The sequence below is a fragment of the Staurois parvus genome, unplaced genomic scaffold (assembly GCF_062004578.1).
Source record: "Staurois parvus isolate SC_StPar_1 unplaced genomic scaffold, SC_StPar_1.0 ptg002327l, whole genome shotgun sequence".
Taxonomy (NCBI): domain Eukaryota; kingdom Metazoa; phylum Chordata; class Amphibia; order Anura; family Ranidae; genus Staurois; species Staurois parvus.
In genome coordinates, this window is record NW_028320123.1 from 101960 (window position 1) to 125885 (window position 23926).

At 53.7% G+C, this 23926-nt stretch overlaps 1 protein-coding gene across 2 annotated transcripts; it reads left to right on the forward strand.

Annotated features, from left to right (window-relative positions):
* Nucleotides 1–10188: 10188 nt before the first annotated feature.
* LOC149431249 (uncharacterized) lies at nucleotides 10189–19575 on the forward strand. 2 transcript variants are annotated; one of them, XM_089665758.1, is made up of 7 exons: nucleotides 10189–10297; nucleotides 12722–12916; nucleotides 14033–14147; nucleotides 14583–14773; nucleotides 15590–15726; nucleotides 16803–16938; nucleotides 19485–19575. In XM_089665758.1, the coding sequence occupies exons 1-7, from the start codon at nucleotides 10210–10212 to the stop codon at nucleotides 19493–19495; spliced, it is 873 nt and encodes a 290-aa protein (XP_089521884.1). In that variant the 5' UTR covers nucleotides 10189–10209; the 3' UTR covers nucleotides 19496–19575. The 2 variants fall into 2 exon arrangements, with proteins under 2 accessions (XP_089521884.1, XP_089521885.1); XM_089665759.1 differs by lacking the exon at nucleotides 10189–10297 and adding an exon at nucleotides 12264–12618.
* The last annotated feature ends 4351 nt before the right edge of the window (nucleotides 19576–23926 follow it).

The following is a 23926-nucleotide window of genomic DNA, read 5'->3' on the forward strand; positions in this document are numbered from 1 at the left end:
AACTGTTGAGACAGGGATGAGGGGGTCAGAGAAGAGTCTCTCTGCAGCTGCACAGAGAAGCGCAGGGTCTGGAGGAGGAGTTCTGTCCTCCTCTCTGCTGAGTCAAGGTGGGGGCAGAGACCAGGGGGTGCTGAAGCTGTAGGAAAGATGCAAGGGCCACATGAAATGTACCTGCAATCCAGATTTGGCCCTTGTGTTTGACACATGTTGTTGAAGATACAATTTCCTTCTCTCCTGAGGGACACGGGTAATCTTGGACAAACAAAAGAACAATCGGCTGGCCCTAATCCCTCTTATTCCCAACATTCCTCACTTTTTGCTGGGGTCCTAGGGGGATGGACATTTTTCTCTGTTCTATTAAGACCAAGCCTATATTTTTTTTCTCCTGAATTACGTTCTATCTCCATGGAGCTGCAGAAGATCCGGACCACACCACACATTACTGGACCCTCAGGCACTGGAGGGCTTTTCAGGCTGGTTCTTCCTAAGTTAGCTGCTGAGGTCTATCCGGATCCCAAGATGTCAGCTTTACCAACGCGCTTGCTTTGTCTCTGAAGACTCACTTCTGTGAGTGGGCCATCACGACCAGCCACCGGGAGCTCTCCTGTATTCTCTAGTCGCTGGGTGCCTTGGAAGGGTTCCACACTGTAGGACTGAGTGCTGATGTTGTTCTGGTGGCTGGAGTCTCTCGTGTATTTCAGACTCTTTCCCACCAGACGGTGTCGAGGAAGCATCTCCCTCCTGCGAGAGCCAGATTTTCAATCCTGTATCTATTCCTACTGCCAGCCCACAGGAACGCCTAACTGAGGTCTTCAGCGATAGGATATCGGGTCGGTCATTGTCTGGATCGGTTCTGGTGTTGCAGAGAATTTTCTATCAAATTATTTTGTTCCCTGAAATGTGGTCACAGATCTGCTGCACCATCAAATCAACTTCTCAATATGCAAATGCGCTGAAGACCAACTGTAAGGCATTAACCTGTATTATGTCCCCGCTAGATAAGATCACATGATCACAGGCCCCTCCCCTACCTGATTCAGGGGTGGCTAAGAACTGAGCACAGTTATTCACATCTGCTGGTCCCATCCAAAATGTGTGGAGTGGTATCTACATCATGTTCTAGAACAGGGGTCACCAAACCTTCTAAGCGAAGGACCAATTACTGCCTTCCAGGCTTTGGGGGGCCAGACTGTGGCCAGCGGGAGTAGAAAATGTCCTGGCATCAGTGGGCATCAACAATGCTCCATCATTGGCTTTAATGGGGGGAAATAAGACCCCATTGGGTATCAGTGCGAAGAATAGTGCCTTCAATTATGTTACTGGGAGGAATGGTGTCACATCATTGGTGTCAGTTGGTGGAATAGATCCCCCGAGGGCCAGATAAAAGCAAACAAAGGGCCACATCTGTCCCCTGGCCACAGTTTGGAGACCACCATTCTATAACCTATTACAAGAGGCCACCAACCCTGTGGAGGTGCTCCCTAGACTGACATCAGAAGTTCTTGAAAATCCCAACTTGTCCTGATGACTCAAAGCAAACTTTCCAACTCCCCCAGCATGCAGGAAGTCCAGTCCCTTGACTCTATTGGACTCCTCCAATGGACGTCTCTATGCCAAGTTATTGGACTCTATGTCTAAATATAGGAGCTCTGCTTCTGGAACCCCCGGGAGTTGCTTGACCTTTAGATACCTCAGATTCTGTGACTCAGCTGGGTCTACCCCGGTGCTCTCCTCCCCTTCCTGTCACCCTTCCCCTGTTTTCCCCTCCTTTGGCTCCTTGTTATACTGTACAGACTCAGATATGGACCTCAGTATGTGATGTCACCGAAGTCCTGTCATCTCCTATCTGAAGATTTTTCTATTACGATGTGAATTCCTCCTGCAGACCTTTGGTGTTCCTGTGTGTCATCGCCTCCATCAGATTAGAGAATGAGGAAGAGGAAGGTCTCCAATGTTATCTGATGAGAGCCGAGCCGCCTGAATCAGAAAAACACCACAGAACGCTTCAAGGAAAATGTCACTTTCATTAGAAATGATGAATATGACTCTGACACAGCCCTTGGTTGTCACATGTCCAAGGGGAACAGGGGAGCCTTGCATGACTAGCCCCCCATAGGTTGTCAGATGTCCAAGGAGAACAGGGGAGCCTTGCATGACTAGCCCCCCATAGGTTGTCAGATGTCCAAGGAGAACAGGGGACCCTTGCATGACTAGCCCCCCATAGGTTGTCAGATGTCCAAGGAGAACAGGGGACCCTTGCATGACTAGCCCCCCATAGGTTGTCAGATGTCCAAGGAGAACAGGGGACCCTTGCATGACTAGCCCCCCATAGGTTGTCAGATGTCCAAGGAGAACAGGGGACCCTTGCATGACTAGCCCCCCCCCCCCCCATAGGGTGTCAGATGTCCAAGGAGAACAGGGGAGCCTTGCATGACTAGCCCCCCATAGGTTGTCAGATGTCCAAGGAGAACGGGAGCCCTTCATGAATAGCCCCCATAGGTTGTCAGATGTCCAAGAACAGGGGAGCCCTTCATGAATAGCCCCCCATAGGTTGTCAGATGTCCAAGTACAGGGGGGCCTTGCATGACTAGCCCCCCATAGGTTGTCAGATGTCTAAGGAGAACAGGGGAGCCTTTCATGACTAGCCCCCCATAGGTTGTCAGATGTCCAAGAACAGGGGAGCCCTTCATGACTAGCCCCCCATAGGTTGTCAGATGTCCAAGAACAGGGGAGCCCTTCATGACTAGCCCCCCATAGGTTGTCAGATGTCCAAGAACAGGGGAGCCCTTCATGACTAGCCCCCCATAGGTTGTCAGATGTCCAAGAACAGGGGAGCCCTTCATGACTAGCCCCCCATAGGTTGTCAGATGTCCATGGAGAACAGGGGAGCCCTTCATGAATAGCCCCCATAGGTTGTCAGATGTCCAATAACAGAGAAGCCCTTCATGAATAGCCCCCATAGGTTGTCAGATGTCCAAGAACAGGGGAGCCCTTCATGAATAGCCCCCCATAGGTTGTCAAATGTCCAAGGAGAACGGGAGCCCTTCATGAATAGCCCCCATAGGTTGTCAGATGTCCAAGAACAGGGGAGCCCTTCATGAATATCCCCCATAGGTTGTCAGATGTCCAAAACAGGGGAGCCATTCATGAATAGCCCCCCATAGGTTGTCAGATGTCCAAAGAGAACAGGGGAGCCCTTCATGAATATCCCCCATAGGTTGTCAGATGTCCAAGGACAACGGGAGCCCTTCATGAATAGCCCCCATAGGTTGTCAGATGTCCATGAACAGGGGAGTCCTTCATGAATAGCCCCCCATAGGTTGTCAGATGTTCAAGGAGAACGGGACCCTTGCATGACTAGCCCCCCATAGGTTGTCAGATGTCCAAGAACAGGGGAGCCCTTCATCAATTAGCCCCCCATAGGTTGTCAGATGTCCAAGAACAGGGGAGCCCTTCATGAATATCCCCCATAGGTTGTCAGATGTCCAAAACGGGAGCCCTTCATGAATAGCCCCCCATAGGTTGTCAGATGTCCAAGGAGAACAGGGGAGCCCTTCATGAATAGCCCCCCATAGGTTGTCAAATGTCCAAGGAGAACGGGAGCCCTTCATGAATAGCCCCCATAGGTTGTCAGATGTCCAAGAACAGGGGAGCCCTTCATGAATATCCCCCATAGGTTGTCAGATGTCCAAAACAGGGGAGCCATTCATGAATAGCCCCCCATAGGTTGTCAGATGTCCAAAGAGAACAGGGGAGCCCTTCATGAATATCCCCCATAGGTTGTCAGATGTCCAAGGACAACGGGAGCCCTTCATGAATAGCCCCCATAGGTTGTCAGATGTCCATGAACAGGGGAGTCCTTCATGAATAGCCCCCCATAGGTTGTCAGATGTCCAAGGAGAACGGGACCCTTGCATGACTAGCCCCCCATAGGTTGTCAGATGTCCAAGAACAGGGGAGCCCTTCATCAATTAGCCCCCCATAGGTTGTCAGATGTCCAAGAACAGGGGAGCCCTTCATGAATAGCCCTCATAGGTTGTCAGATGTCCAAGAACAAGGGAGCCCTTCATGAATAGCCCCCATAGGTTGTCAGGTGTCCAAGGAGAACAGGGGAGCTCTTCATGAATAGCCCCCATAGGTTGTCAGATTTCCATGAGAACAGGGGAGCCCTTCATGAATAGCCCCCATAGATTGTCAGATGTCCAAGGAGAACAGGGGAGCTCTTCACGAACAACCCCCCATAGGATATCAGATGTCCAAGGAGAACAGGGGAGCCCTTCATGAATAGCCCTCATAGGTTCTCAGATTTCCAAGGAGAACAGGAGAGCCCTTCATCAATTAGCCCCCCATAGGTTGTCAGATGTCCAAGGAGAGGATGGGCATCTTTAATGAATAGCCCCCGTCACGTACTTGGATAGTGAGCCTGACGTGAAGAGACAGGTCTCCCGTACAACTCCGGCTCAAGGACCGCTGATGGTGGGACAGCAGCCACAGGGGCACGGTGGGGTATGAGTGCCTGAGATCAGTCCAGTAGTAGCTGGTAGGCAGGTGAGCTTCAGGGCAGGGAGCCGGATCCAGATGCAGCCGTGATGGATGGATGGATCACTGAGGGGTGTGTTTTGAGGATGCAGGGTCAGATGTGCCGGGTTCGGTAGCGATCGGGCAGATCAGGCATAAGCGGCAGGAGGAAGAGTAGTCGGGTCACAGGCCAGGTCAGCAGCAGATCAATCAGACAGGAGCGGAGACAGAAGGGTAATCCAAGGCAAGCAAGTGGTCAGGGCAGGTAGCGGACAAGCGGAGGTCAGAGCAGTTGGACAAGCGGAGGTCAGGGCAGTTGGCGGACAAGCGGAGGACAGGGCAGGTAGCGGACAAGTGGAGATCAGGGCAGGTAGCAGACAAGCGGAGGACAGGGCAGGTAGCGGACAAGCGGAGGACAGGGCAGGTAGCGGACAAGCGGAGGACAGGGCAGGTAGCGGACAAGCAGAGGACAGGGCAGGTAGCGGACAAGCAGGGGACAGGGCAGGTAGCGGACAAGCAGAGGACAGGGCAGGTAGCGGACAAGCAGAGGACAGGGCAGGTAGCGGACAAGCATAGGTCAGGCCAGGTAGGCAAGCGGAGGTCAGGGCAGGTAGGCAAGCGGAGGTCAGGGCAGGTAGACAAGCGGAGGTCAGGCCAGGTAGCGGACAAGCGAAGGTCAGGGCAGGTAGCGGACAAGCGGAGGTCAGGGCAGGTAGGCAAGCGGAGGTCAGGGCAGGTAGCGGACAAGCGGAGGACAGGGCAGGTAGGCAAGCGGAGGTCAGGGCAGGTAGCGGACAAGCGGAGGACAGGGCAGGTAGGCAAGCGGAGGACAGGGCAGGTAGCGGACAAGTGGAGGTCAGGGCAGGTAGACAAGCGGAGGACAGGGCAGGTAGCGGACAAGTGGAGGTCAGGGCAGGTAGACAAGCGGAGGTCAGGGCAGGTAGACAAGCGGAGGTCAGGGCAGGTAGCGGACAAGCAGAGGTCAGGAACAGGCTGGTTTGGTATCGGGAGACAATCCCAGGAATCGGGGAACACAAGCAGGGATAAGACCAAACAGCAATGAGACAACTACTGCAGCCAGTTTAAATATCCCCTTTGGGTCCAGCATTAGTGACAGCCGCGCGCCTGGGTGTGTGAGTGCGCCTGCCTGGGTGTGTGAGTGCGCCTGCCTGGGTGTGTGAGTGCGCCTGCCTGGGTGTGTGAGTCCAAGGAGAACAGACTTTGTCAGAATTTGTGGTTTTTGTGTTCCCCCGCCTCTTGAGGATTGACCACAAGTTCCCAATGGGATGAAGGTCTGGGTGGTCTCCTGGTCATGGACCCTAAACTTCTGAGGTTTTGTTCCCCAAGACACTTAGTTATGACTTCTGCCTTCTGGCGAGGGGCTCCATCATGGTGGAGAAGGCGATGTTTCTCACCAATCTGTCCTTGGATGGGTGGGAGAAGTTGCTCTCGGAGGATGTTTTTGGACCATTCTTCATTCATGGTGGTGTTCTCAGGATGAATTGTGGGTGAGCCCGCCCCCTTGTCTGAGAACCGACCCCACACATGAATGGTCTCAGGAAGCTTCACTGTTGGCAGGACACAGGACTGATGGTGTCGCTCACCCTTTCCTTCTCTGTTTTTTTTCTGGATTCCCCAAACAATCGGAAAGGAGATTCATCAGAAAAGAATGACTTCCCCCCGTCCTCAGCCATCCAATCCCTGGACCTTTTGCAGAATATCCGTCTGTCCCGGATGGTTTTCCTGGAGGTAAGTGGGTTCTTTGCTGCCCTTCCTGACACCAGGCCGTCCTCCGAACATCTCCTCCCAGTGCGTACCGAAGCATCGCCCCTGCCTGCTGCCATTCCTGAGTGAGCTCTGCACTGGTGGTGCCCAATCCCGCAGCTGAATCCACTTTAGGAGACGGTCCTGGCACTTGCTGGACTCTCTTGGGTGCCCTGAAGCCTTCTTCACAACCATTGAACCGCTCTCCTCGGAGTTCTGGATGATCCAATAAATGGTGGATTTAGGTGCAATCTTAGTAGCAGCAATCTCCTTGGCTGGGAATCTGTGGAAAGCAATGATGACCGCATGTGTTTCCTTGCTGGTAACCATGGTTAACAGGGGATCACGTGATCGCTCTTCATACCATTCTGGAGTATGTGCAATTCACGTGATCGCTCTTCATACCATACTGGAGTATGTGCAATTCACGTGATCGCTCTTCATACCATACTGGAGTATGTGCAATTCACGTGATCGCTCTTCATACCATACTGGAGTATGTGCAATTCACGTGATCGCTCTTCATACCATTCTGGAGTATGTGCAATTCACGTGATCGCTCTTCATACCATACTGGAGTATGTGCAATTCACGTGATCGCTCTTCATACCATACTGGAGTATGTGCAATTCACGTGATCGCTCTTCATACCATTCTGGAGTATGTGCAATTCACGTGATCGCTCTTCATACCATACTGGAGTATGTGCAATTCACGTGATCGCTCTTCATACCATACTGGAGTATGTGCAGATTGCCCCCATAAAATCCGGCAGCAGACTTTGTGAAGATGAATATTCGTCATTCTGGAGCCGTTTGCCCGGAGATGGAGGCTTTCCTGGTATGATGACTTTCGGTGAAGTTCCGGATTCTTATCAGATGTGGTCTGCGGTCAGATCCCGGAGACTTCTGTGGTCACATAATCTGCAGTTTTCTGTTCCTATTAATCATCCTTGTCCCACCTACCTCCCACCATCCTTTGTGTCAGAGATCTCCTCCGGGGACAACCCCGGTCCTGGGGACACCAATATAAGACATTGCTAGACCCGGACACCGACATCCAGACCGACCGAGGAGGAAGGTGAGAGGAGCCTGACCACCATACACCGACATCCAGACCGACCGAGGAGGAAGGTGAGAGGAGCCTGACCACCATACACCGACATCCAGACCGACCGACCGAGGAGGAAGGTGAGAGGAGCCTGACCACCATACACCGACATCCAGACCGACCGAGGAGGAAGGTGAGAGGAGCCTGACCACCATACACCGACATCCAGACCGACCGACCGAGGAGGAAGGTGAGAGGAGCCTGACCACCATACACCGACATCCAGACCGACCAACCGAGGAGGAAGGTGAGAGGAGCCTGACCACCATACACCGACATCCAGACCGACCGACCGAGGAGGAAGGTGAGAGGAGCCTGACCACCATACACCGACATCCAGACCGACCGACCGAGGAGGAAGGTGAGAGGAGCCTGACCACCATACACCGACATCCAGACCAACCAAACGAGGAGGAAGGTGAGAGGAGCCTGACCACCATACACCGACATCCAGACCGACCGACCGAGGAGGAAGGTGAGAGGAGCCTGACCACCATACACCGACATCCAGACCGACCAACTGAGGAGGAAGGTGAGAAGAGCCTGACCACCATACACCGACATCCAGACCGACCGAGGAGGAAGGTGAGAAGAGCCTGACCACCATACACCGACATCCAGACCGACCGAGGAGGAAGGTGAGAGGAGCCTGACCACCATACACCGACATCCAGACCGACCGACCGAGGAGGAAGGTGAGAGGAGCCTGACCACCATACACCGACATCCAGACCGACCGAGGAGGAAGGTGAGAGGAGCCTGACCACCATACACCGACATCCAGACCGACCGAGGAGGAAGGTGAGAGGAGCCTGACCACCATACACCGACATCCAGACCGACCGACCGAGGAGGAAGGTGAGAGGAGCCTGACCACCATACACCAACATCCAGACCGACCAACCGAGGAGGAAGGTGAGAGGAGCCTGACCACCATACACCGACATCCAGACCGACCGACCGAGGAGGAAGGTGAGAGGAGCCTGACCACCATACACCGACATCCAGACCGACCAACCGAGGAGGAAGGTGAGAGGAGCCTGACCACCATACACCGACATCCAGACCGACCGAGGAGGAAGGTGAGAGGAGCCTGACCACCATACACCGACATCCAGACCGACCGACCGACCGAGGAGGAAGGTGAGAGGAGCCTGACCACCATACACCGACATCCAGACCGACCGACCGAGGAGGAAGGTGAGAGGAGCCTGACCACCATACACCGACATCCAGACCGACCGACCGAGGAGGAAGGTGAGAGGAGCCTGACCGCCATACACCGACATCCAGACCGACCGAGGAGGAAGGTGAGAGGAGCCTGACCACCATACACCGACATCCAGACTGACCGAGGAGGAAGGTGAGAGGAGCCTGACCACCATACACCGACATCCAGACCGACCGACCGAGGAGGAAGGTGAGAGGAGCCTGACCACCATACACCGACATCCAGACCGACCGACCGAGGAGGAAGGTGAGAGGAGCCTGACCACCATACACCGACATCCAGACCGACCGAGGAGGAAGGTGAGAGGAGCCTGACCACCATACACCGACATCCAGACCGACCGAGGAGGAAGGTGAGAGGAGCCTGACCACCATACACCGACATCTGTCCTGATATACACGGACCGCATGACTATATACACCGCATAGGACACGCTATATACACCACATACACTGGATTGGTGAATGGAGGTGGGGGGATGATAGGTATAGGGATGATGAATTGGTGAATGGAGGGGGGAGGGTAGGTATAGGGATGGTGGATTGGTGAATGGAGGTGGGGGGGAGGGGTAGGTCTAGGGATGATGGATTGGTGTATGGAGGTCGGGAGGGGTAGGCCTGGTGATGGTGGATTTATGAATGGAGGTGGGGGGAGGGGTAGATCTAGGGATGGTGGAGTGGTGAATGGAGGTGGGGGGTAGGCCTAGGGATGGTGGATTGGTGAATAGAGGTGGGAAGGAGGAGTAGGTCTAGGGATGGTGGAGTGGTGAATGGAAGTGGGGGGAGGGTAGGTCTAGCAATGGTGGATTGGTGTAGGGAGGTGGGGAGGGGTGGGTCTAGGGATGTGGAGTGGTGAATGGAGGGGGGAGGGTAGGTCTAGGAATGATGGAGTGGTGAATGGAGGGGGGGAGGGTAGGTATGGGGATGGTGGAGTGGTGAATGGAGGAGGGAGGGTAGGTCTAGGGATGGTGGAGTGGTGAATGGAGGTGGGGGGGTAGGCCTGGGGATGGTGGATTGGTGTATGGAGGTGGGGAGGGGAAGGTCTAGGGATGGTGGATTGGTGAATAGAGGTGGGGAGGAGGAGTAGGTCTAGGGATGGTGGAGTGGTGAATGGAAGTGGGGAGGGGTCGGTCTACGGATGGTGGAGTGGTGAATGGAGGGGGGAGGGTAGGTCTAGGGATGGTGGAGTGGTGAATGGAGGGGGGGGTAGGTCTGGGGATGGTGGAGTGGTGAATGGAGGGGGGGAGGGTAGGTCTGGGGATGGTGGAGTGGTGAATGGAGGGAGGAGGGTAGGCCTGGGGATGGAGTGGTGAATGGAGGGGGGAGGGTAGGTCTAGGGATGATGGAGTGGTGAATGGAGGGGGGAGGGTAGGCCTGGGGATAGTGGAGTGGTGAATGGAGGGGGGAGGGTAGGCCTGGGGATGGAGTGGTGAATGGAGGGGGGAGGGTAGGCCTGGGGATAGTGGAGTGGCGAATGGAGGGGGGAGGGGAGGTCTAGGGATGATGGAGTGGTGAATGGAGGTGGGGGGAGGTCTAGGGGTAGAATGTCATTAGAAATGACTGAGGTTGTCCCCTCTGTGGTTTCAGATGGAGTTCCAGCAGATCCTCTGTGTTTTGTTTTTGGTTTCGGGATTTCCTGGTCCTCAGGCCGTCCCTCAGAGCTGGCCAGAACGCTGTGAGTTATCTCTGGAGGCGGAGTTATCTCTGGAGGCGGAGTTATCTCTGGAGGCGGAGTTACTCCATTCCATTCTTTGTTTTCCTGAGTGAGGAAATATGAGGCTGCAGGAAGAAGTCAGGACAGGCTCTATGGACTCCCCTCCTCCCCAGACAGCAGACCTGAGAGATCCGGGACCTCTGGACTCCCCTCCTCCCCAGACAGCAGACCTGAGAGATCCGGGACCTCTGGACTCCCCTCCTCCCCAGACAGCAGACCTGAGAGATCCGGGACCTCTGGACTCACCTCCTCCCCAGACAGCAGACCTGAGAGATCCGGGACCTCTGGACTCACCTCCTCCCCAGAGAGCAGACCTGAGAGATCCGGGACCTCTGGACTCCCCTCCTCCCCAGACAGCAGACCTGAGAGATCCGGGACCTCTGGACTCCCCTCCTCCCCAGACAGCAGACCTGAGAGATCCGGGACCTCTGGACTCACCTCCTCCCCAGAGAGCAGACCTGAGAGATCCGGGACCTCTGGACTCACCTCCTCCCCAGACAGCAGACCTGAGAGATCCGGGACCTCTGGACTCACCTCCTCCCCAGACAGCAGACCTGGGAGATCCGGGACCTCTGGACTCACCTCCTCCCCAGACAGCAGACCTGAGAGATCCGGGACCTCTGGACTCACCTCCTCCCCAGACAGCAGACCTGAGAGATCCGGGACCTCTGGACTCACCTCCTCCCCAGACAGCAGACCGGGGAGCTCCGGGACCTCTGGACTCACCTCCTCCCCAGACAGCAGACCGGGGAGCTCCGGGACCTCTGGACTCCCCTCCTCCCCAGACAGCAGACCTGAGAGATCCGGGACCTCTGGACTCCCCTCCTCCCCAGACAGCAGACCTGGGAGATCCGGGACCTCTGGACTCACCTCCTCCCCAGACAGCAGACCTGAGAGATCCGGGACCTCTGGACTCACCTCCTCCCCAGACAGCAGACCTGAGAGATCCGGGACCTCTGGACTCACCTCCTCCCCAGACATCAGACCGGGGAGCTCCGGGACCTCTGGACTCACCTCCTCCCCAGACAGCAGACCGGGGAGCTCCGGGACCTCTGGACTCCCCTCCTCCCCAGACAGCAGACCTGAGAGATCCGGGACCTCTGGACTCACCTCCTCCCCAGACAGCAGACCGGGGAGCTCCGGGACCTCTGGACTCACCTCCTCCCCAGACAGCAGACCGGGGAGCTCCGGGACCTCTGGACTCCCCTCCTCCCCAGACTGCAGACCTGAGAGATCCGGGACCTCTGGACTCACCTCCTCCCCAGACAGCAGACCGGGGAGCTCCGGGACCTCTGGACTCACCTCCTCCCCAGACAGCAGACCGGGGAGCTCCGGGACCTCTGGACTCCCCTCCTCCCCAGACAGCAGACCTGAGAGATCCGGGACCTCTGGACTTCTGACTGCTGACCGTATACATTGTATATACACCCCTCCCCCTCTATATACTCCCCTCCCCCTCTATATACACCGATCAACCATGACCTTCTGACTGCTGACCGTATACATTGTAGATACAGGGTGGAAAGACTCACTGATGGAGCTGGGGAGGGAAGACTCATTGATGGAGGTGAAGAGGGAAGGCTCATTGATGGAGGTGGGAAGGGAAGGCTCATTGATGGAGGTGGGAAGGGAAGGCTCATTGATGGAGGTGGGGAGGGAAGGCTCATTGATGGAGGTGAAGAGGGAAGGCTCATTGATGGAGGTGGGAAGGGAAGGCTCATTGATGGAGGTGGGGAGGGAAGACTCATTGATGGAGGTGAAGAGGGAAGGCTCATTGATGGAGGTGGGAAGGGAAGGCTCATTGATGGAGGTGGGGAGGGAAGGCTCATTGATGGAGGTGGGGAGGGAAGGCCCATTGATGGAGGTGGGGAGGGAAAGCCCATTGATGGAGGTGGGGAGGGAAGGCTCATTGATGAAGGTGGGGAGGGAAAGCTGGCCTGTGTAAAAGTCAATGCCAATTCTCACAGAACGGTGTCGGGACACACAGAGCCCGCAGTGTGTTGTGTATGGGGCTGTGTAGTCGCAGACCGGTCAGGGTGTCCACAGCCATAAGTGCCTACAATGGGCACGTGAGATCAGAACTGAACCATGGAGCAATAGTGGGAGGTGTCCTGGTCTGAGGAATCACATCCTATCATGTGGATGGCTGGGTGGGTGGGTGTCACTTACCTGGGGAAGAGATGGTACCAGGGTGCAGTATGAGAAGAAGGCAAGCCGGCGGAGGCCTAGTGGAGTCCAGGCCTTGATGGGTCAGGGCAATACGGGGACCTACTCACTGTCAGGTGGGTGATCATGTGATCGGTGTATATATTCCTTGTCAGTACCATCCTGCATGACGTCCTCTATGGTGTCCCCATTACATGGACCTTCTTCTTCTCCTTCTAGATTATGTCGGGACCAGCGGCAGTGACCTCAACATTACGTGTCCACAAAATTGTAAAACTCCGAAACAGAATGCCCGACCCTACCAGAAAACTCTGCTTCTCAGGAACTTGAACCTCAACTCTGCTGGCAGGAAGTGTTTTGATGCCACCACTTCGACCCAGAGCTCCAGTGTATATGTCCTCATACAAGGGCAGGGTAAGGGCCACAGATCCTCTGCTCTTAATTGTTAGGCTGTTCTAGAGAAATGTAACCCAACAAGTTATGGTGGAGGGGAGACTAATGGAACCAAAAAACCAACTGAACCCGAGCCTGGCATAGTAAAACCTTCTCAAACCAGATTATATACAGAAATGTCTCTCCATAAAGGACTGAATGGAGGAGGGGGACTTCCTCAGGGTCAGGTGACGTGATCTTCCACTGGCCACATTCATTGTATTGTGACACTTCCTCCACGTGCTATGACCAGGCATGATGACTCTTCCTCTGGGTTCTTTAACCAGACATTGTGATCCCCCTCCAGGTCCTCTGACCAGGTATTGTGATCCCCTCCAGGTCCTCTGACCAGGTATTGTGATCCCCCTCCAGGTCCTCTGACCAGGCATTGTGGTCCCCCTTTAGGTCCTCTGACCAGGTATTGTGATCCCCCTACAGTTCCTCAGACCAGGCATTGTGGTCCACCTTTAGGTCCTCTGACCAGGTATTGTGATCCCCCTCCAGGTCCTCTGACCAGGCATTGTGGTCCCCCTTTAGGTCCTCTGACCAGGTATTGTGATCCCCCTACAGTTCCTCAGACCAGGCATTGTGGTCCACCTTTAGGTCCTCTGACCAGGTATTGTGATCTAGATTTAGGTACTCTGACCAGGTATTGTGATCCCCATACAGGTCCTCTGACCAGGCATTGTGATCCTCCCTAGATCCTCTGACCAGGTATTGTGATCCCCTTCCAGGTCCTCTGACCAGACATTGTGACCCTCCTTTAAGTCCTCTGACCAGGTATTGTGATCCCTATTTAGGTCCTCTGACTAGGCATTGTGGTCCCCCTTTAGGTCCTCTCACCAGGTTTTGTGGCCCCCCTTCAGGTCCTCTGACCAGGCATTGTGGTCCCCCTACAGGTCCTCTGACCAGGCATTGCGATCCCCCTACAGGTCCTCTGACCAGGCATTGCGATCCCCCTACAGGTCCTCTGACCAGGCATTGCGATCCCCCTACAGGTCCTCTGACCAGGCATTGTGGCCCCCCTACAGGTCCTCTGACCAGGCATTGTGGCCCCCCTACAGGTCCTCTGACCAGGCATTGTGATTCTTCCTCCAGGTTCTCTTCCCATCAGATGTATGGCGGATTCATACAGCAGCCCCGAACTCCGCTGCTCTATTGAAAATGAATTTGTTTTGATTGGTCCGGTTCTGATCCGAGCGAAGGCTTACAGGTCAGTGTGAATTAGTTGTTTGTTCTGCTGTGGGGGTGAGTGGGCTCTGTGGTGTCATGAGTGTGGGGGGGGGGCTCTGCGGTGCTATGGGGGGGGGGATTGCAGTGCAATAGGTGTGGGGGGGAGGGTTCTGTGGGTGGGGAAGCTCTGCAGTGCCATGAGTGGGGGGGGAGGCTCTGCAGTGTCATGAGTGGGGGGGGGGGGGTCTGTGGTCCTGTGGGCGGGGCTCTGCAGTGCCATGAGTGGGGGGGCTCTGTGGTCTGGGTATTCCTCTGCAGTGTTGGGATTCTGGGCTGAAGGCAGCCCAGAGAAGGGAGAAGGGGGACTCCGGCCACCAAGAGGCACTTTAATTCTTATTGAAATCTCGGTTCTGGTTGGAGTGACCCATTGGGTTCCGCACAGATATCAGACTGATATGATTGGTTGTATTTTTAGGGTGAACATCTCGGAGAACTCCATTTGGGCGCAGAGTCGGCATGAAGAGAATCTTGCCACCTTTACCGTCCCCGTTTCCCCAGCTTTCTGCCCCTACGGGGAACATGCCAACCCCTTCTATGTGTTGGTGGAGGTGATGACGGAGAAAGAGTACTGGAAGGTGGACATGCCCATCTCCATGACCGACACTGGTGAGTCCACTCAGAAACCAACAAATATTTTCTACTTTACCCCCGAAATGTCCTCTTAATTGTTCTCCCCGATATTAATACCCAGTGTATGGTGCCATCTTGTGACTGGGGGTGTTGGTGGGGACTCCCCTCCTACACACAGTGAGCTTCAGATGGCCAGTATTTCTGTTACCTGTCTGGTCCCCTCTATCTGGTTGGTGACCTCTCCCCCCTCCTACCCCACTCCCCCCTCACCTGCTGAGGAACACATGGAGGGACTAAGTCATTGTCAGAAGTGGGTGGAGCCATGAGAGGCCATAGATAACTGTCTCCACCCATCTAATCTCACCAACAGACTGGTCTGTTTTACAGCAGCCCCAAAGGGACATTATGCTGGAAGGAACAAGAAACAAATGGGTGGATCCCAGGACAGGCATGGCAAATAGTCTCCCCTCCACCTCTGGTCTCCTCTAGTTCCCGCTAATTGACTTCCATCCGCCTGAAAGTGAGTCTTCCCCGGAGGGAGCTGGAGAGTTATTAGAAATGGGTGGAGCCATAGATGCCCATCAAAGTCCAAGGATGACATTATAGGGATCACCAGACACAATAGAATGGTAAAACATGTATTGTTCGTACATGGGTGGACTTCCCACCTTAACTAAACCCCTCCCAGAAATGGCCACACAACCTCCACACCCCTCCCCCTTTATGCAGATAAGCCTTCTGAAGTGGAACAATGGCTTCTGGGTAAATGTGGTAAGCGAATGACCAGTTTCCATGAGCCATTGTCCCCATTCGTGATTCCTCATGTGATTCATCTCCATGTCTTTGCTCTAGTGGTCCCTGGAGCTCCAGAGAACCTAAGTGTCAAAGGTGACCAGATCACCTGGAGTTATCCATCTTCCTGGCCGCGCCCGTCCTCCTTCTTCCCGCTGCTCTTCCAAGTCAATGCCAAGAGACGCGATGCTAAGAAGGTGAGTCTCTCCCACCACTCAGGTCTATAGGATGTCCTTGTTTATATATTAATGGAGAGTTCGGGGCCACATAAGGGAGCAAGGAAGAGTTTGCTTTCCTCTGAGTTCAGACATGACTGCCTCTGTTCTGTTTTCGTTTTGGGCGTTTCACCACCAGAAATATCAGTGAATGGATCATCACCAGAAGTACATTTTTATGTTGTGTCTCTCTGATCATTCCTGAAAAGTCACTTACTGAACTGAAGAGGACCCCTAAACATAATGTCCACCCAAACCTTGACTCTGACCTAAACCTTGACCATGGACCCTGAGTCCTGGCCTAAACCTGGACTCCGACCCTGACCTTGAGTGCTGACCTAAACCTCGACCCTGACCCCGAACCCTGACTGTAATTTGACCCTGACCCCCAACCCTGACCCTAAGTGCTGATCTAAACCTTGACCCAGACCCTGAACTCTGACCCCAAGTGCAGACCTAGACCTTCACCCTGATTCTAATCCCTGATCCTACATGCTGACCTAAACATTTACCCTGACCCCAAGCAATGACCCTAAATGCTGACCTAAACATTTACCCTGACTCCGAACCCTGACCCTGGTGCTAACCTAAAACTGACCCTCACCCTGGGTGCAGACCCAGGCCTTGACGCTGACCTTGAACCCTGATCCTGAGTTCTGACCTTAGTGTTGACTCTGATCCTAAACCTTGACCGTGAGTGTTGACCTAAACCTTGACCCTGAACCCTGACCCTAAGTGCTCACCTTGATCTTGACCCCATGCCCTGACCTCGAGTACTGATCTAAACCTTGAGCCTGACCCCGAGCACTAACCTGAATTTTGACCCTGACCAACAAGAGTGATAGATACCATTATGATGATAAATACAAAATATCAAAATCCCCTGGAAGTCATACTAGTGTGGATTTTTATTCCTTCCAATTGTCCAGTCACCGGAGTGTGGGTGCCATATCAGCAGGGTGCAATGTTCCCTGAGTTTGTGGGTCCAGGGTAAGGCCTGACAATTATTGTTGTAGATATTTAGGTATGTGCATCATTCCCAATGTTCCCCTCTTCAGGAGACCCAGACACTGGAGAAGACAACCTACAGCATGCAGAACATCTGGGAATTCCAAGTTCGCTGCCGAGACCTCTACAGCCAATCCTCACCCTGGAGTGCTTGGAGCCAAACCATCTACCCAAGACGGCGGTCAGGTAATGGAAGCACAGCCCAGGCTGCGGCCCATGCCTAGAATGGCAGGATAATTGGGTGGGAGATGGGGGGTGGTGCCGACATTCAGAATATACAGACTGTGATAAGGCAATCTCTGGACATTTCTGGATAAAATCAGCAAGAGAACCGCAGGGGAAGGGGATGTAAGAGGAGGAAATGTGCGGGAATGTAGGGTACAGTGGATGTTGTCAGGGTATGGGGGGTATGGGGGAATACAGAGTACAACAGTGTAGTGGATGCAGAGTATGGGGGTACAGAGAATATAAGAGGAGTTGGTGGGAGGGATGTGGGGGAAGGGGGTTCAGGGGATGTACACGGAGAGGGTGGGAAGGGTGCGAGGGAAGGGGGTTCAGGGGATGTATGTGGAGAGGGTGGGAGGGGTGCGGGGGAAGGGGGTTCAGGGGATGTATGTGGAGAGGGTGGGAGGGGTGCGGGGGAAGGGGGTTCAGGGGATGTATGCGGAGAGGGTGGGAGGGGTGCGAGGGAAGGGGGTTCAGGGGATGTACGCGGAGAGGGTGGGAAGGGTGCGAGGGAAGGGGGTTCAGGGGATGTACGTGGAGAGGGTGGGAGGGGTGCGGGGGAAGGGGGTTCAGGGGATGTATGTGGAGAGGGTGGGAGGGGTGCGGGGGAAGGGGGTTCAGGGGATGTACGCGGAGAGGGTGGGAGGGGTGCGAGGGAAGGGGGTTCAGGGGATGTACGCGGAGAGGGTGGGAGGGGTGCGAGGGAAGGGGGTTCAGGGGATGTACGCGGAGAGGGTGGGAGGGGTGCGAGGGAAGGGGGTTCAGGGGATGTACGCGGAGAGGGTGGGAGGGGTGCGAGGGAAGGGGGTTCAGGGGATGTACGCGGAGAGGGTGGGAGGGGTGCGAGGGAAGGGAGTTCAGGGGATGTACGCGGAGAGGGTGGGAGGGGTGCGAGGGAAGTGGGTTCAGGGGATGTACGCGGAGAGGGTGGGAAGGGTGCGAGGGAAGGGGGTTCAGGGGATGTACGCGGAGAGGGTGGGAGGGGTGCGAGGGAAGGGGGTTCAGGGGATGTACGCGGAGAGGGTGGGAGGGGTGCGAGGGAAGGGAGTTCAGGGGATGTACGCGGAGAGGGTGGGAGGGGTGCGGGGGAAGGGGGTTCATGAGATGGACGTCGAGAGGGTGGGAGGGGTGTAAGCAGAGAGGGCACAGGGGATGAATGTAGTGGGGGTGCAGGGGATGTAAGAGGAGAGGATGGGGGTTGATGCAATGGGAGGGGGTGTGGGGGGATGTAGAAGGATTGGGGGAAGGGTAAAGGGAATGTAGGGTAAAAACTGTGCAGAGTATGTTAGGGGAAACTACACGCTAGCTGCAATTTTTTTGTTTCTAAAATCACATTAGTCAAGGGGCGGAGCTTCTACAAGTGTTCTCCATCTTTCAGGTATATCTGGGTAAGAATGATATCTATAGAGCGTCTTGAGCACTTCAATTTGCAAAGGTTCATAAATAGGTCCCAGACATAAAAATGTACATGAGATATCGGGTCAGCATGGGATGTAATACACGCCTCTGTCCCCTAGATGGAGATATCGGGTCAGTATGGGATGTAATACACGCCTCTGTCCCCTAGATGGAGATATCGGGTCAGTATAGGATGTAATACACGCCTCTGTCCCCTAGATGGAGATATCGGGTCAGCATGGAATGTAATACACGCCTCTGTCCACTAGATGGAGATATCGGGTCAGCATGGGATGTAATACACGCCTCTGTCCACTAGATGGCGATATCGGGTCAGCATGGGATGTAATACACGCCTCTGTCCACTAGATGGCGATATCGGGTCAGCATGGGATGTAATACACGCCTCTGTCCACTAGGTGGAGATATCGGGTCAGCATAGGATGTAATACACGCCTCTGTCCATCAGGTGGAGATATCGGGTCAACATAGGATGTAATACACGCCTCTGTCCATCAGGTGGAGATATCGGGTCAGTATGGGATGTAATACACGCCTCTGTCCCCTAGATGGAGATATCGGGTCAGCATGGGATGTAATACACGCCTCTGTCCATCAGGTGGAGATATCGGGTCAGCATGGGATGTAATACACGCCTCTGTCCACTAGATGGCGATATCGGGTCAGCATGGGATGTAATACACGCCTCTGTCCCCTAGATGGAGATATCGGGTCAGCATGGAATGTAATACACGCCTCTGTCCACTAGATGGAGATATCGGGTCAGCATAGGATGTAATACACACCTCTATCCATCAGGTGGAGATATCGGGTCAGCATAGGATGTAATACACGCCTCTGTCCATCAGGTGGAGATATCGGGTCAGCATAGGATGTAATACACGCCTCTGTCCATCAGGTGGAGATATCGGGTCAGTATGGGATGTAATACATGCCTCTGTCCCCTAGATGGAGATATCGGGTCAGCATGGGATGTAATACACGCCTCTGTCCATCAGGTGGCAGTATTAGACTGGTGTGGGATGTAGCACCACCTATCTGTTGTTCTCCTCATGAGAACTGATGATTGTTTTCCCCTCCCCCTCCAGGATCCTCCTGATTGGACTTGACCCCGGACACCAACCTGCAGACTGATGACATGATGTATGAGACACGCCTATAATAAATGACCTCCAATCACGTGTGTGCCATGTCATTATTATTATAATTAGCTGTACAAGTCCCACCCACGAGGAGGACGGTTCTGTCTACTTCCTGAATATGTGCAAAAGTTTCCTAGCTCCTCCCCCCAAAGAGGTCTCCCTCCTCCAACCTATAAAATTCCAGGGAAATGCCATAGTGATGGAAAATGATGGAGAAGCCTGAGGATCCCTATACTGGGGCCCTTGAGAGAGCAGAGAAGATATTGGGTTAGTATGGGATGTAATACACGCCTCTGTCCACTAGATGGCGATATCGGGTCAGCATGGGATGTAATACACGCCTCTGTCCCCTAGATGGAGATATCGGGTCAGCATGGAATGTAATACACGCCTCTGTCCACTAGATGGAGATATCGGGTCAGCATAGGATGTAATACACGCCTCTGTCCATCAGGTGGAGATATCGGGTCAGCATGGGATGTAATACACGCCTCTGTCCACTAGATGGAGATATCGGGTCAGCATAGGATGTAATACACGCCTCTGTCCATCAGGTGGAGATATCGGGTCAGCATGGGATGTAATACACGCCTCTGTCCATCAGGTGGAGATATCAGGTCAGTATGGGATGTAATACACGCCTCTGTCCATCAGGTGGAGATATCGGGTCAGTATGGGATGTAATACACGCCTCTGTCCATCAGGTGGAGATATCGGGTCAGTATGGGATGTAATACACGCCTCTGTCCATCAGGTGGAGATATCGGGTCAGTATGGGATGTAATACACGCCTCTGTCCCCTAGATGCAATGGGAGGGGGTGTGGGGGGATGTAGAAGGATTGGGGGAAGGGTAAAGGGAATGTAGGGTAAAAACTGTGCAGAGTATGTTAGGGGAAACTACACGCTAGCTGCAGTTTTTTTGTTTCTAAAATCACATTAGTCAAGGGGCGGAGCTTCTACAAGTGTTCTCCATCTTTCAGGTATATCTGGGTAAGAATGATATCTATAGAGCGTCTTGAGCACTTCAATTTGCAAAGGTTCATAAATAGGTCCCAGACATAAAAATGTACATGAGATATCGGGTCAGCATGGGATGTAATACACGCCTCTGTCCACTAGATGGCGATATCGGGTCAGCATGGGATGTAATACACGCCTCTGTCCCCTAGATGGAGATATCGGGTCAGCATGGAATGTAATACACGCCTCTGTCCACTAGATGGAGATATCGGGTCAGCATAGGATGTAATACACGCCTCTGTCCATCAGGTGGAGATATCGGGTCAGCATGGGATGTAATACACGCCTCTGTCCACTAGATGGCGATATCGGGTCAGCATGGGATGTAATACACGCCTCTGTCCCCTAGATGGAGATATCGGGTCAGCATGGAATGTAATACACGCCTCTGTCCACTAGATGGAGATATCGGGTCAGCATAGGATGTAATACACACCTCTGTCCATCAGGTGGAGATATCGGGTCAGCATAGGATGTAATACACGCCTCTGTCCATCAGGTGGAGATATCGGGTCAGTATGGGATGTAATACACGCCTCTGTCCATCAGGTGGAGATATCGGGTCAGTATGGGATGTAATACACGCCTCTGTCCCCTAGATGGAGATATCGGGTCAGCATGGGATGTAATACACGCCTCTGTCCACTAGATGGAGATATCGGGTCAGCATGGGATGTAATACACGCCTCTGTCCACTAGGTGGAGATATCGGGTCAGCATAGGATGTAATACACGCCTCTGTCCATCAGGTGGAGATATCGGGTCAGCATAGGATGTAATACACGCCTCTGTCCATCAGGTGGAGATATCGGGTCAGTATGGGATGTAATACATGCCTCTGTCCCCTAGATGGAGATATCGGGTCAGCATGGGATGTAATACACGCCTCTGTCCATCAGGTGGCAGTATTAGACTGGTGTGGGATGTAGCACCACCTATCTGTTGTTCTCCTCATGAGAACTGATGATTGTTTTCCCCTCCCCCTCCAGGATCCTCCTGATTGGACTTGACCCCGGACACCAACCTGCAGACTGATGACATGATGTATGAGACACGCCTATAATAAATGACCTCCAATCACGTGTGTGCCATGTCATTATTATTATAATTAGCTGTACAAGTCCCACCCACGAGGAGGACGGTTCTGTCTACTTCCTGAATATGTGCAAAAGTTTCCTAGCTCCTCCCCCCAAAGAGGTCTCCCTCCTCCAACCTATAAAATTCCAGGGAAATGCCATAGTGATGGAAAATGATGGAGAAGCCTGAGGATCCCTATACTGGGGCCCTTGAGAGAGCAGAGAAGATATTGGGTTAGTATGGGATGTAATACACGCCTCTGTCCACTAGATGGCGATATCGGGTCAGCATGGGATGTAATACACGCCTCTGTCCATCAGGTGGAGATATCGGGTCAGCATGGGATGTAATACACGCCTCTGTCCACTAGATGGCGATATCGGGTCAGTATGGGATGTAATACACGCCTCTGTCCCCTAGATGGAGATATCGGGTCAGCATAGGATGTAATACACGCCTCTGTCCATCAGGTGGAGATATCGGGTCAGCATGGGATGTAATACACGCCTCTGTCCATCAGGTGGAGATATCGGGTCAGTATGGGATGTAATACACGCCTCTGTCCATCAGGTGGAGATATCGGGTCAGTATGGGATGTAATACACGCCTCTGTCCCCTAGATGCAATGGGAGGGGGTGTGGGGGGATGTAGAAGGATTGGGGGAAGGGTAAAGGGAATGTAGGGTAAAAACTGTGCAGAGTATGTTAGGGGAAACTACACGCTAGCTGCAGTTTTTTTGTTTCTAAAATCACATTAGTCAAGGGGCGGAGCTTCTACAAGTGTTCTCCATCTTTCAGGTATATCTGGGTAAGAATGATATCTATAGAGGGTCTTGAGCACTTCAAATTGCAAAGGTTCATAAATAGGTCCCAGACATAAAAATGTACATGAGATATCGGGTCAGCATGGGATGTAATACACGCCTCTGTCCCCTAGATGGAGATATCGGGTCAGTATGGGATGTAATACACGCCTCTGTCCCCTAGATGGCGATATCGGGTCAGCATGGGATGTAATACACGCCTCTGTCCCCTAGATGGCGATATCGGGTCAGTATGGGATGTAATACACGCCTCTGTCCATCAGGTGGAGATATCGGGTCAGTATGGGATGTAATACACGCCTCTGTCCCCTAGATGGCGATATCGGGTCAGCATGGGATGTAATACACGCCTCTGTCCACTAGATGGCGATATCGGGTCAGCATGGGATGTAATACACGCCTCTGTCCCCTAGATGGAGATATCGGGTCAGCATGGAATGTAATACACGCCTCTGTCCACTAGATGGAGATATCGGGTCAGCATAGGATGTAATACACGCCTCTGTCCATCAGGTGGAGATATCGGGTCAGCATAGGATGTAATACACGCCTCTGTCCATCAGGTGGAGATATCGGGTCAGTATGGGATGTAATACACGCCTCTGTCCATCAGGTGGAGATATCGGGTCAGTATGGGATGTAATACACGCCTCTGTCCCCTAGATGGAGATATCGGGTCAGCATGGGATGTAATACACGCCTCTGTCCATCAGGTGGAGATATCGGGTCAGTATGGGATGTAATACACGCCTCTGTCCCCTAGATGGAGATATCGGGTCAGCATGGGATGTAATACACGCCTCTGTCCATCAGGTGGAGATATCGGGTCAGTATGGGATGTAATACACGCCTCTGTCCCCTAGATGGAGATATCGGGTCAGTATGGGATGTAATACACGCCTCTGTCCACTAGATGGAGATATCGGGTCAGTATGGGATGTAATTCACAGCGCCTCCCTCTGGATGTGGTGGGAATAGTCTCTGTCCCTCTGTAGATGAGTCTCCTCCTGTTATCGGCACAGCGCCCCCCTCTGGACGTGGTGGGAATAGTCTCTGTCCCTCTGTAGATGAGTCTCCTCCTGTTATCGGCACAGCGCCCCCCTCTGGACGTGGTGGGAATAGTCTCTGTCCCTCTGTAGATGAGTCTCCTCCTGTGATCGGCACAGCGCCCCCCTCTGGACGTGGTGGGAATAGTTTGTGTCCCTCTGTAGAGGAGTCTCCTCCTGTTATCGGCACAGCGCCCCCCTCTGGACGTGGTGGGAATAGTCTCTGTCCCTCTGTAGATGAGTCTCCTCCTGTTATCCGCACAGCGCCCCCCTCTGGACGTGGTGGGAATAGTCTCTGTCCCCCTGTAGATGAGTCTCTCCCTGTTCACGGCACAGCGCCCCCCTCTGGACGTGGTGGGAATAGTTTGTGTCCCTCTGTAGATGAGGCTCCTCCTGTGATCGGCACAGCGCCCCCCTCTGG